General features: G+C 40.5%; 2 protein-coding genes across 5 annotated transcripts in view; one reads left to right on the top strand and one right to left on the bottom strand.

Annotated features, from left to right (window-relative positions):
- The window catches only part of CAMKMT (calmodulin-lysine N-methyltransferase), a 208,983-nt gene extending 200,883 nt beyond the window's left edge, over positions 1-8,100 (bottom strand). Inside the window, exons 1-2 of the mRNA XM_031504266.2 lie at positions 8,002-8,100; positions 2,261-2,427 (exon numbers count right to left, since the gene is read on the bottom strand). Of these exons, the coding sequence (XP_031360126.1) occupies positions 2,261-2,427; positions 8,002-8,100 (266 nt within the window). The remainder of the gene's footprint in view (positions 1-2,260; positions 2,428-8,001) is intronic.
- Positions 8,101-8,749: 649 nt separating this feature from the next.
- PREPL (prolyl endopeptidase like) overlaps positions 8,750-14,176 on the top strand; it is a 20,174-nt gene continuing 14,747 nt past the window's right edge. For 2 of the 4 annotated variants that reach the window (XM_021526456.3, XM_031504264.2), the window contains exons 1-4: positions 8,750-9,360; positions 12,000-12,200; positions 12,700-12,766; positions 13,396-13,599. In XM_021526456.3, the coding sequence (XP_021382131.2) occupies positions 9,142-9,360; positions 12,000-12,200; positions 12,700-12,766; positions 13,396-13,599 (691 nt within the window). In that variant the 5' untranslated portion in view covers positions 8,750-9,141. The remainder of the gene's footprint in view (positions 9,361-11,999; positions 12,201-12,699; positions 12,767-13,395; positions 13,600-14,176) is intronic. The other 2 variants (XM_021526454.3, XM_021526455.3) reach the window with 2 other exon arrangements.

Genomic DNA, 14,176 nt, shown 5'->3' with positions numbered 1-14,176 from the left:
GATCCAGGAACACTTACTCCAAGATTTCTTATCTTTTAGATATGTAAGTTTCAGCAAAATCTGTTGCTCTGTTATGTATGTTAAATTGTTATGCTGATCCCCTAAATTACTGCTTTTGCAAAAACAGGGAAGAAACTTTATTTAACACTGACTCATGATAAAGTCAATTTTGTTGCAGTCTATTTATACCTTGTTCCTAGCAAAAACCACAGTATTCTCCTTCCTTTCTTCACTTCCTACAATATTCTGAAATAGTAAGTATACTCTATGTATTGTCACTGCTTCAGTGTGGAGAAGACATTTTAATATAGAAGTGTGTAAGACTAAGCAAGTTCTGATCATTATTCCTAAAACGAGCAGTGATTATTATTTTTAAATGTCACTAGATATCTTTTGGAAAGGAACAAATGCAGGGAAAATGTAAAATAAAAATCCCCAGCAGAAGACAATGTCCATATTCTCCTCAATATTCAGTTTTGGAAACATGGTGTGGGCCTGCTTCAGCACAGAATCTATACATTCCCACTGAACAAGATAAAACACAATAAAATAACACATAAATAAACAACCTTGTTCAAAGTCATAGTTGAGCTGTGTCCTATTATCAATGGAACTACTATTAGGCAAATAATACCAAATTAAATGATGGCATAGAAAGTGGTGGAAACAGAAGAACACAAATGCCAGAGTAGGATCAGTCTGACATTCCCTTGGCTTCTGTACTGCCAGCACAGGTAAACCTTAGCTCATCTCCTACCTTAAAACTCCAGAACAAGTAAATCAAGTGACAGCAAGTGTTGCAAGCCATGACAGTGAACTAAAGGAGTTGAGGGCTGCATTGTAAGGGACTGCAGCCTTGTTCAGCCCAAATTCTACCTGAACACCTGGCGTTTCCTATCCCCAGTGTGCCTCTGAAGACCTAGAAACAAGGAATGGGAACACTGCACAAAGGCATTGTGTAGACTGTCAGTGTTTGAAGTAGCCCACAGCATGCACTGGTGGTTTACAGGAAAAGTCTATGCATGGAAAAACACTGCGCTTACTTCTATTACAAACAGCAGTTTTCCAGTGGAAAAGTTTCCTTTTGAACACTTTTGATATCACTGAGTGTAAGCCTGGAAAATGGAAAATTAGGACTTTTTAAAGCTCTAAAGAATTTTGTTCTTGACTTTACATCCAGATGCAAATTTACAATGATCTGCATGTAGAGTTGTGGGGTCCTTTGGTTTCATTTTTTTCTCATCAGTTCATTTTAAAACCTTGCAAAAATGTTGCAGTTTAATGATGGACACTTTTTTTGTTAGATCTTAATTCCTAAGCTTGACTTTAATTTAAAGGCTCAGCTAAACAAAAATGCACTTCTTGATTTGGGCTCTTCAGAATGTCTTTCACTGTGCAGACAATGCAAAATCCTCCACCTTCAGAGATCTAATTAGATGCTGCAGAAAAAGTATCAATTCAGGGATTCTTAAATTACTGTTGCAAACCTCCCGAGACAAACCAAGTACGCCTCAGTATCAGTATATTTTGTATCAGAAGATACAAAACTGAACGTGGGAAAGAAGACCAAAGCAACAGAAAAGAGAAACAAAACCCCACAAACATAATAAAGAATGAGAGTTTCAAACAAAGCTACTGAGAATTCACTGAAATTCCTTCAGAGATTCTTTGGAGGGGAAGTAAGCTTTCTGTTGCTTTGTTTGTGTGTGTGTGGACTTTCTAATTGTCAATTTCATTAATAAAAACAACCTGCCCAAATATAAAATTACTTCATTAAATATATATTATTTTGTAGGAATTTGGCTGCCAAATTATCACTGAGTTTTAAAAAAAGCACTAAGAAGAAAACTGAATAAAATATAAATAATTACAAAAAACCTTTTAGAACATTATTAATAACATCATGTCATAAAAAATTTTAAGACCATGGACAACTGTGTTCAGGTTTTTTTATATCCTATCTATAGCTGAAAAAATCAAAACAGGAAGCTATTAAAATATAAAATACATGCTCATATTTGCATTCTGTTTTAGCTACAAGCATCAGTATTTTCATCAAGTTCTGCCACTTCAGTGAAATGTACCAGAAAGAAGAGTCAGACAAGCTGCTTACTGTAACAAACAACTAAAAACAGCATTTACCAGTTTATTTGTAAACTATGCCCTAGTGACACAAAACACTGGAAGAATCACTAATGAGTTTTATATTTGAGGCCCATTCAAGATCTTAGAAAGTACTTAAAACTTAAATTGTGACTACCTTAAGGAGACACTGTACTTGGGATAAAAGATGCTTCTATATTGAACCCAGGTCCCAGTTTCCTCTTCTGTATTCTGGTCTTCTATTGAAAAGAGATTGAATGATGCAAACCTTCTGACAGATACTTGTTGGAGATGCACATCTTTCAAGTGCTTTTTCCTCAGAACCTTTGAAATGAAGAGCAAAATAAACATTAACAACAAACAATAAAACAAGAAGAGAACAAACCCATGCCTTTTTGAGTGAAACCACAGCAAACCATAATGGATATGCTATCAGCTAGTAGTTATGAATAACCAAGTCTGTCAAGCCTGAACAAAATACAATGGTATTGATGGTAGGGGTCAAGAGAATGAGTTATGAATTATGTCTCAATAACTAAAGCAAATGTACTGTGTTAAGAAATACAAAAAGTTGCTTTTTTAACTCATGCTCCAGCAAACCCATGCAAAAATTAGAGGGGCAAACTGGGTTCTTCCCATCCTCTCATTTTACCAAATTTCATGGCCCAAGCAGTGCGCTCCCCAAGCAATTTCTGTGCCACTCACTGTCCCTAAAGAGGGGGAAAAGGTCAACAACAACAACAACAAAGGTATCTTTTGTAGAATTAAAATGACAAACATGATCTTCAGGTGCCAGAGCGCTGTGTGTCCCCCTGACAGATTCCTTCCTAGCCTAGAAGTCTTCTGCTGCACACTTGCAGAGATGCTGCCAAAGTTGCCCAAGATGAGAAAATTGCTCCCTATCCCAGCCCCAGACTTTCAGATGCCACAATTCTATATTCCCCTACCAGGCCCCTGTAAGGGGACTGACACAGAGACAGACTTCAGGTGAGCCCGAAAACACTCTGAGAGCACCAAGTTCAGTGCTAAGAGACAGAAGAATTTAAGGCAGTGACAGAGACAGAATGTCATTTACATTTCTTAAATTATTAAAACACTTGTTCAGGAAAGTGAAAACGTGGGCTCTCTGTCCTGCCTAGTCTGCTGCACTCAACCATCTTCAGGGAGTGAGGTATCAGCCCCTCTGTGCAGGAGAACCCAGCACTCAGCTGGTTTGAGCTGTGCCATTGCTCAGAGACAGCCAGAATTTCCCTGCCAGACAAAAAGATTTATTCCTTAGGATAGTGAGATGGAAGGAGAGGTGTCCTAGATTTAACTTCTTTCTCCTAACATTGGAGAGAATACATTAAAAATTGCCATTGCATTTTTAAAAGTAAGTTGCATATGCAGTCCCAAGTGATGGATTAAAAAAAAAAACAAAACCTGAGCAAGCAGAAAATAAACTCATCACTATAAATTGATAGGGTAGGGGTACAAGGAAGAGCTCCATTGAGTAGGACAGCACTGCAATTTACAAGTTTTTGCCAACTAGAGAAAAATCAAATGAGAAACAGCTCTCAAGAATTATTAAACTTGAAATAGAAGATTTGTATACTGGATGCATACAAAAAAAAATAATGGGTCAGTGATTTTTTTGCTGTACCCAACCTGTGTTGACATGCTTTAACTGAAAATGCATTCACATTTAAAAGCCTTACAGCTGGGGGCCATGACTTATTATTTTTTGGGATATTTGGAAGTATTCCATATGTGAGCAGAACAATTGTATCTGCTACACTTTTGGTTCCTAACAGCAGGTCTGAGGCATCAGGCTTACTGCTTTTGGAGCTATTTTCATTGGCAGGTCTCATCATATGAAAGGCACAGGTATTTTCCATGAAGTATTAAAAATGTCTGGGTGCTATCCACACTACTTCTATAACACGTGAGAAAAATACGCACATGAAGGAAAACATAAAAATATCAAAACAGGAGAATGAAATTAGAAGACCAGCAAAATTAAGACCTTCATGTAATAGCTGTGTGCCTGAAAACAAAATGGGCTATCTTGACATCTCAAGATAACCAGCAAGACCTAATTTTCAGAAAAGTGTGTTGTTTGGGGACTTCTTTAAAGCAATAGCAAGGCATTACTAACAAGAAAAAAAATACAACAGCAACAACACTTTTCTATTTTCAGTTTCGGTTGTACAGAGACATCTTATAGCCACTCTGTAAAATTGTGTGTGCTGGTTAGCACACACACTCTGGGTTAGCAGAAAATCTCATGAACATTTGAATAATCAAAAGAACATTTCTCCCACAGCCTCAAACAAAAATCAAGTGGTCTAATATCTGAAAATTACAACAGCAGGTCAAATACTTTAAAACCCTATGTGTAACTGAGAACATAGAACAAGTGGAGAATATGTTATATTATTTATATCTAGCTCCGTATTTTTTACATATGGATCAAGAAGGGGGTTTTCTCAAGTCTGTTCTTAAAAGACTTAAAACACTACCTCAATTGTGTAAAATACGGTAGAAAGATAAATTACTGCTCTAGAATAACCCACTGATAAAAACAAAAGGGTGACAAACTCAACTCATCACCAGTCTCTGTTTTACAAAGATTCTGGTAAAATATTACCACAGATCTCAATTGCAACGCCCTTGGTATTTAGTCAAAGTATTAGGACCATGTTTAGGACTTCTATATAACCTAAAACTGGTTGAGATCTCTTTAAAAAAACCTCACCAAAAGAGAATCTACTGCAAACAACATGGAGAAAGGCAGTCACTTGAAATTCCCCGTACTTGTATAGCCTTGTGTTAGGCCTAGTTGCACTAAGAGCCAAATTCAGTAACAGCTTATGGTCTACAAACCTCTGCCAGTTCTGTGGCAGCAACTGCAAAATGGTATTTTGCACATGCAGGAAAGTTTCTGCACAATCAACTGCAACATAAGCTGTAACTGCACTCTAAATATCCTCCATAGGACTATAGTATTTATTTTTACAAATAATATATTTTCTAAATTGTTTCGTCCTACCCTAAATAATTTATAAACTCAAGACTAAAAAAAGCATGGAAAAAAGATCCGAAGAATGAGCACCCTTCACAGAGAGAAGAGATGAAAATTTGTTTTAGACATGCTTCTGTTCAGGGAAAAAAGTGTCATTGACTTGTCCTCACTTTAGCTTTTATTTTTCAATTCTGGAAGTTACAGTACATTAGCAGATACTAAGCAGATACTCTCAGGCATGTGGTGTAACTCTTGGGGATGGTCCTGTGCAGGGCTAGGAACTGAACTTGATGATCCTTGTGTGTCCATTCCTGCTCAGCATAATCTGTGATTCTGAGACTTGTGTGAGAAGAGCAAGATAGGAAAAGAAAAGAAAAGAAAAGAAAAGAAAAGAAAAGAAAAGAAAAGAAAAGAAAAGAAAAGAAAAGAAAAGAAAAGAAAAGAAAAGAAAAGAAAAGAAAAGAAAAGAAAAGAAAAGAAAAGAAAAGAAAAAAAAAAACAAGAAGGCAGGATAAACAAAAAAAGCTTACAGATTTCATTAAACTTTCTATAAGGAGCAAATATACATACAGAGAGGAACCTAAAGCATGCCTATTGCTCTAACTTCTCTGTGAAAACTACTGATTGAATAAAGCCTTCAGCCACAGAGACTGGCACAGCTCAAAACACAGCCTTAGATAACTTATCCAATTATTTAGAAATGCACAGTAAATGGGTAACTTCCCTCAGCATTCTTTAAAATGCAAAAAATACTTTTCTTGATTCTGACAGACTAAGTTTGAAAATATTGCCAAACTTCAAACTCAGTACATACATAAAACATTTCATTGATAAAGAGCACACAGGTAATTATGCAAACCCCTGGTTCTTTATGCTAGCTTCATAGGATACCTCATAAAAGAGCTTTTTTTTTCTTAATTAAATCAGCAAGCATGCACTCAAGCATCCTTACCATAATAAATCAATTTGTGTGTGCATTGAATGAAAGCAAATTCAAGATATAAACACACCACAGAACTGATTTCACGTAAGGCATTATTATAAGCAGTATGAAAAGTGCTTTTAAAAGCACTGTAAGAAACACTTTGACAGTGCTCCTTTAAAAATAGATTTAAAGGGAGGTTGATACCTTCTTCCAATCCATAGATAGATCTGAGCACCACTGTAGCAAAGAGCACAGAACTGATTTTTACTTCAGATGTACCACTAAGATTAAATTGATCCTTGCTCATTGTACCATATAAAAATCAACAGAGAAGCTAAAGAACATGGAAAAACCAAGGGAATCTGCAGAGGAAAAGGTCACAGATACATGTAGTTTGAGAAAAAAAGAGAAGCCTTCTCCCCAAATACCTACATGCACTCTTCCACAACCCCACTCTAATGTTATGAAAAGCTCCTTATGATTTTAAGAGACAGGAATAAGCCAAAGGCAGTATATGTTGAGAAGAAATAACAGCTAGTACAGCCACAGAGTGCAGCTTACATGGGCCGCTAGAACAGAAACCTACAAAGACAAAGCAGATATTCCTATCAGTAACTTTGACATTTCCTGCTTTGGAGTATATTAAAACAGAAGTTGGTCCTTTTGAACAGGACCGGCAAATTTAGAAACTAAAAGCACACAGCAAGTGTGATATTGATGTTCCCAGGCCTCCCACTGTGACCCAGCTGCAGCCAGGTCCCCCTTCCAACCCAGCTGCCACCACTGACTCAGTGCCACCTCTCTGCCCTCTCAGGGACAGCTGTCCATAGGCAGCTCCTGACGTCCATCTGCACAGAACCAAACACGTCAGGGCTGTAAATTTCACATCCTGTAACAATAACAACCAATGAAACAGACGAGAATTTTTAAGCCCTTATGCTTACACTCATCTGCAGAGGAATCCTTTCCAACCTCGCACTGCTCTGAAAGGCTCCGTCACTGTGTGGAAGGAAGGCTGCAGCTGAAGAGCTGCCATTTACCACAGCACAGGTGTCACTACTTGCTCCTTCTTCCTCCTCACCTTGCTCCAGGCACAGCCCCTCAGCAAAATTCAGTTTTCACTGCCAGGTAAGCGGGGTCTCACTCCAGCTCCCTGCCAAAGGCAGTCTTGGTGGGCAAGGAGCAAAGAGCAGGAATGAGGTGGCAGCCACAACAACCAACCCCAGCGGCAGCAGAGATGGAAGGTGTCAAACTATGGCCTGAAAATAAAAAGGTGCCCTCAGGTGGTGCGGGTGCCAGTGGGATGCTGGTCCTCCTGTCCTCCTTCCTTAACACAGGCCATGGACAGTTTTGGGGATCTACTGAAGGCACCCTTTAGAATCATGAAATCATAGAACAAGCTGAGCTGGAAGGGACCCATCAGGACCATAGAGTCCAACTCCCGGCCCTGCACAGGACACTGCAAGAGTCACACCATGTGCTTGAGGGCATTGTCCAAACACTTCGACTCTATCAGGCAGCTCTGTCAGGCTGTCAGGCTTGCCTGACGCCACTGCCCTGGGGAGCTGTTCCAGTGCCCAGCCACCCTCTGGGCAAAAAACCTTTTTGTAACATCCAACCCAAACCTCCTCTGCACAACTTCAGGCCATTCCCTTAAGTCCTGTCACCGGTCACGAGACTAAAGGGATCAGTGCCTGCCCCTCGGCTTCCCCTCTCTTTAGAGAAGGTCGGGCGCATATAAATATATATATACACACACATATATATATGTATATATTCTTATTATTAACATATTTTCCAGGGAGACTGCTGCAAGCCCCTTTACTTGACCCACAGTGCTGCTCGCAATGTTCCCGTGAGGGGCGCGGGCAGCGCGGGTCCCGCCGGCCGGGGGAGCAGGCGACCCCGCGCTGCCCCGGCGGCGCCCGCCCCGCCATGCCGGCCCCTCCCGCCCGCGGGCTCCCCCTACCTGTCCGAGCAGCCGCCACCGGGCTCGGGCCGCCGCCGCACCGCTCGCCCCGCACCTGCCCGCGGCGGGGCGGCGCGGGGAGCCGGCAGTCTCGGCCATGCGGCGGCGGGAGGGAGGGAGGGAGCGCTGTCTCGGGCGGCGGGGACGCGGCGCTGAGCATCCAGCGGCTGCGGGACCGGCCGGGCTAGGGATGGAGCGGGAGGAGGTGCGCGGCCATCTTTGCTAAGGGCAGCGTCGAGCGACTCTCGGCGGCCGAGGAAGCGCGGTGCTCTTCAGGCCCGGCACGGCGTGGCTGCGCCTCAAGACAAGTCGCCCGTGGCCACCGCGCCTGGGGACGGGACTGGGTGTGGCACGGCGGCCACCCGGGAAAGCCGCGCCAGGGACCGTGCCCGCCCCGCTGTGGGTCCGCGTCCCGGCGCTGACATCAGCGGCGCTCGGGCGGCGCGGCTGCTGAAGCGCCCTGCCGCCATCTTGGTTACGGGCAGCGCCGCCGGAGCGCTGCCGCCCGCCCGGAGCTGATCCCGGGCACGCCGGCCCGGCGGGAGCGGGAGCGGGAGCAGCGCCACGGGCGCGGGCACGGGCGCGGGCACGGGCACGGGCACGGGCGCGGGCACGGGCACGGCGAGTCCTTCCGCGGGCGGGCGGACCGACAGCGGCGGCGGGGAGCGGGGCCGCGCCGGGTCCAGCCGCACTCGTGGGGCCCGACCCCCGCAGTGCTCCTGCGAACGGGGTTCAGCTCCTGGAGCCTCGGGAGAGAGCCTGGGTTTGGTGTTCGATGCTGGGGAACTGAGGCGGGGACGACTCCTCCAGACTTTCCCAGTGTTCTGGCCTTCATCCTTTGGACGTGCAGCTCCCCTTCTCCCCAAAGTTTCACTGGAGTTAAATTCTGGGCCGCCCGGAATGTTCAGGTTAAAATGTAGGTGCCACTTATTAACAAACAAAGTTTTACTTATATTCTTCTCATTTGATGTACGTAGTGAATCGGTCCCATTCCTTTGAAAGAGGAAGTTTACACTATGTCTGTTTCCTCTGTGTGTATGTGTATTTACGCCTGCAGTTTATGCTATGTGTATTTCACATGCACAGTGTAAATGATCGGCAGTTTGGGATTTTCAGAAACTCCAGGCTGGCTGTCACGAAATGAAGGTTATGATGTGCTGTGCTGGACTGCGGAATCTTCTCCAAGGGCTGACCTTCAGTGCCAAGTACTACTCAAAGCATAACCCTGCTCAAAGAGTGTGTCCTTACAGTGAAATTGGACCAAAAAAGTGCCACATCCTGGGCTGTTCAAAAAGTACATGCACCCACAGGACCGCACCAGCTGGAAGTATTCTGCCACGCAGATTCTTTTCCTGCAAGGTATGCTGTTAAATATAGACTTAATACCAACAACCACCTTGGCGCATCTCTTAAGGGATCTTAACAGATACTTTTCACATGTTGAAGAAATATATTTTTCCCAGAGAATTTGAAGCAGAGGAATAAAGTCCAGGATATCACTTACGTTCAAGGACATGTACCATTCATTGTTCAGCTTTCCTATGCTGTTTTGACATAAAGATGCATTTTGGTTGATTTTCCTGCTATTGTAATTTTGAAAAAAATGGTATCTTCCAGACTTAGGTAAAGTGTCAGGAGAAAACTGCAGGGAGAGATCAGCTAGTGTAGAAGCAAAGTGTCCTAACTGATGATACCAAACAGTGAGCTGGCTCAAAAAACACTTGACTTTTCTGTGTTGACCAGTAAGTCATGGTTTCCATCATATTAAAATATGATATGATGCTCGCATGTTCTAAACTATATTTTAAAAGGAATGTGCATTGATTTCTGTAAATAAATATTGTGTAACTGGATGGCAGTACATCCAGTATATCATGAACAGAGTCAGAAAACAGTCTGAAATAATTTTAGGTCTTCTGTCTCAGTGTCTCTAATACAGATTTTGCTAGAGGTATTGTAAAATTTACTGAAGTATGACAGCCTAGAAACTTATTTATATGCATAAGTATTGTTTTAAAACATGTCTGTTTTGGTTTATTTGATCCCTCAAACATGTTTTCAGATGGGTGCCTAGTTGTCCTAAAATTGTTTCAAATTGATAGTGTTTCTTCAGAGGTAACACAAAGGTTATCTTGTAACTCTTTTATTTGTCATTCTGAAGAGTTCCTAAGGCTGTGTCACAAATGTAAGCAAATGTTTCAAAGAGAACATAGGCGGTCTGGAGGGACAAGAATATTTGTTCCATTTACTCAGTGGAACTTCACTAACACGATTGTTACAAATGCTGCTCTGTGACACTGGTCCCAGGATGCAAACATGGTTTTCACCATGTTTGTGAGGAGGCTGTGCCCATTGGCTTTGGAGAAAATGTTTGCACACCAATTGTCACTGAAGTCCTCTGCTATCCTGAAAATCTTTCAAGATTGCTGGATTTTCCCCAGGCAGGGAGGTGTACTGTATCTCTTAATACATCCCAACACTGGGACCACCAGCTGTATATAATATTTCCAAATGAATACAATGGGAATTGCTAAATACAAAAGGAAGGCATTAGTCAAAAGATTCATAAAGCATGAAACATGTCAAAATAAGTTGTGGATACTAAAATTTTATATAGGTATAAGGGGAGACATATATGAGATATAGAAATTACATATATGAGAGAGACTTTTTAAATATCCAGAAACCATGTTCTGCTTAGGAAATTCCTGAGCTAGAATTGTTTAAGGCTGGGGAAAATCATCTGTCTTGTCCTATTCTTACCTTTTCCTAAGTATCCATTTTTGGCCACTGTGAGGTTTTATTTGGTTGCATCATGTTTGGGGCATGGTGTTACCTTACAACAGTTTTTCCAGTGACTGGGGTGAGGTGGTACACCTTTGTTATCCAGAAGTTTGTTTCTCCTGAGCAGTCACTCACTTGCTCTAGAGCTTCTCTAATAGCCTTCACAATTTCTTTGCCTTGTGCCAGGTGACAGGAAGGATTGGTCTGAACTAGTGACAGACACTCCCAGCTCTCAGCAATTATGTGCTTTATGATCCTAGGCAGTTTGGCAACTGGAGCAGATGGTTTCCTTTCAGTCTATTTGAAACATTCACATTTTGGTTCTCATGTGTTTCTGAAGACAAACTAGGAACAAACCAACATTCCTTAATGAAAGCAAGGACAGGATATGAAGCACAGGCTGCTTTTTAAGCCTAGACACATTCAAATCATACACTGTTATAAAATTCTAATTTGTGTGATCTGTGCAGTATTATGTAGTGTAATATAAGTTGTGAAGCTTACTACTTGATCAAGTGGGATTTCACAGCATGCAAGAGGAAGTAGGATTTTGTTGTAGCAGTTTTAACACACTTAACATTTTTTACACTAGAAGACAGCTTTGTTGGCAGTGAGGTAGCAGTAATCTCACATTTCATGGAAAACCAGATCCTTAAACTTATTCCTGACAAAATTGTTGCAGAACCCATATCAGTTCACTTCATTCTGCACCTTATGAACATTTATATTAACACTTCTGAGGAGGTGGAGCAAGAACCTGAATGAGCTGCTAGGACTCCTAGGTACAGGGACAGAGGTGTGGGCACTGTTGTCTAGGAAAGGAAATGAGAAATCACACTCTAAAGACAGCACATTATGAAAGAAAGCTGTGAAGAAGGAAAAATAATAGAATTCCATAAAAAGTAGAACCTAGTTCTAGAACAGGAACAAACATATTTACTAATAATCAATCAAGAGCTTATATTAATAGTACCTTAAATTTTGAAGAGAAGACCTCAATGTGTCAAGTAAATCACATTTGACAGTGCCTCCCAAAAGATCAGGAAGAGTTAAAATAAAACAGATAGCAACTGCAGTTTTTGTTTTTATTGGCATGTACTTTTGTAATTAATTAAGCTGGTTTGGGGCCTGTGGCTCAGGGGATATTGCCTCAGTGTGTTCAGATTGCTATGTAGTGTGCTGGCTTGTAGCCATTGTTGTCTTTCCTTACTTAGCAGGAAGGAACAAAAGTCTCTTCCAAAAGGAAGCAAAATACATCCATAGTAACTTCAGACCTTTTGCACAAGAACCTTCTGAAATCAGAGCAAAAAAACTGGAATAACATTTCACCAACATACAAAGCTATGACAAAAAGAATAAAAGAAAAACTGGAAGAATTACACAACACGTATACACTCAATTCAAGAAGCCCAAGGGTAAGTGGCAAACAATACAAACATTTCCCATCACTGACTACAAATAAAAGACAGTGAAGCTATTCTTGCTATAATAAAATGCTGGTTTACTCTTTTTTTTTACAGTAGAAATGTTGAATATTTTAATAATTGTGCATAGTAACAGTTTGTGTTTAGAACAGCTTATACTTGTTATGACAGTGAATTTGCCTTAATTTCTCCACAGGCAAAAGCAAGTAAAAATAAAATAATCATCTGACTTTTGGATAAAGATTACAAAACATTGTAAGTTGCAAGAGCAGTTGCAGGTGAACTTAGTCTTCTATGAAATTTAGAACAGATAGAGGTAGCTTAAGTACCCTAACTGAAAAAAAATGTGTGCAGTTCCTTCTTCAGTACAGAATATATGTTCTGCCATTTGTTACAGTTTTTTACATTTCTGCACAGGAAAATTACTGTATATAGGGATTCAAAGGAAATAGTATGCTGGACTTGAAATATTTTTGTTTGTATTGAACAGATGAGGTTTGGAGAGAATGTGTACTTCGAAGAGGATGGCTGCATATTTCTTGCAAAGGCAGATGATGGTAAGGGATTTCCCTTCCTAATATGGTAGGATTCTTTAAAAAGGTATACATGTATCACTTAGTGTTCTTTTCTAGCATTAATGCTTTACTTGTCTGTTTCTTAACTGAAAATACTTTTATACAATTCTGTACTAGAGTAATAATTCTAGAATCCTGAATCTGAAAAGGCAAGGTAAATAGAGAATAGTATATATTGATACTAAGGCAAGTTGCTGGAGAGGAAAGAGAGAAGACGCTTGCAGAATCCTAAGTTAACATTTTGAAGAAAGGAAAAGAATATCCATGCTTTTCATTTCTGAGGGCATTGAAAGAATTTCTAATTTTATTTATTAAAAACTGTACTTTAGCTATCTGAGCTTTAAAATTCAATATGGTTAGTAAAAGCCAATATCTACACTTTTGGAATATTTTTACTACAGGCCTTTTTTCCTTGGAACTGCAATTTTTTATTTTTATGAAGTGCATTTACAAATATCTTGTAAGACAGGTATTTGTTGTTGATAAATTCCAGTAGAATGTTTGTGAATATTGGAGACAGATTTGTTAAATACAGACATTAGGAATCACCATTCATTTTGACAGTGTCTTAATTACAGGAGTTTTTGCTATCTCTTTTTCCTATGTAATAGGTGAAGGAAATGCTAAGATTTTATTCACTGTTGAAGATCTCGGCTTTTCTGATGCCTTTATTCAACGGATCAGAATTTCACCAGATCAGAGATACATGGCCATCAGCTTAAAAAGTGAAAATTCTGAAGAGGCAACCTGTATTGTTATGAAACTTGGTAATCTTCCTGTTGTGGAAAAAGTAATTCCAAGTGCATTTAGCTTTGGTAAGTAATTTATAAATATCCTGTGGATCACACAAGCTTTCAACACAACATTTTTTTTTTCATTTAAAGACAATATTTCTTTTTTTTTAAGTTAAGGCACATTTAATCCTTACAGATGTTGAATTTTTTCTTACGGTTTCTTTAATGCTGCATGATTACGGGCTGTCAGATATGGATGAACAGGACTGCTTCCTTGGATAAAAGTTTTCCTTCGTTGTAAAAGCATGTATGCACATTACAACAGTCATATTTTTTTCCATTGAATCCAGCATGCTATATTCAAAATATAGTTTGATGTGACTGTTTGTCATATAAAGATCTTTTTGAGGGATGTTCTACTTGGTAAACCCTACAACTGAAGTCACTGGTAGCTGTAGACAGTTAGCTTTGCTTGAAAAGTGTGGAAGTACTATCTACTAGTGAGTATTGGCTGGAATTTCAACTGGAACCCAGGATGTGGGTTACACTTCAGAGCCCAGTGAAGTCAGCCAGGCTTTGAATCAATTCTTTCAGATTTCAGAATAGATTACAGAGCTTTACATTGCTGTTAAAAGAAGCAGAGGTAAATGGAAGTGAA

The sequence above is a fragment of the Lonchura striata genome, chromosome 3 (genome assembly GCF_046129695.1).
Source record: "Lonchura striata isolate bLonStr1 chromosome 3, bLonStr1.mat, whole genome shotgun sequence".
Classification (NCBI taxonomy): domain Eukaryota; kingdom Metazoa; phylum Chordata; class Aves; order Passeriformes; family Estrildidae; genus Lonchura; species Lonchura striata.
Note: the sequence above shows the minus strand (reverse complement) of the source record. Positions and strands in the feature narration are given on the sequence as shown.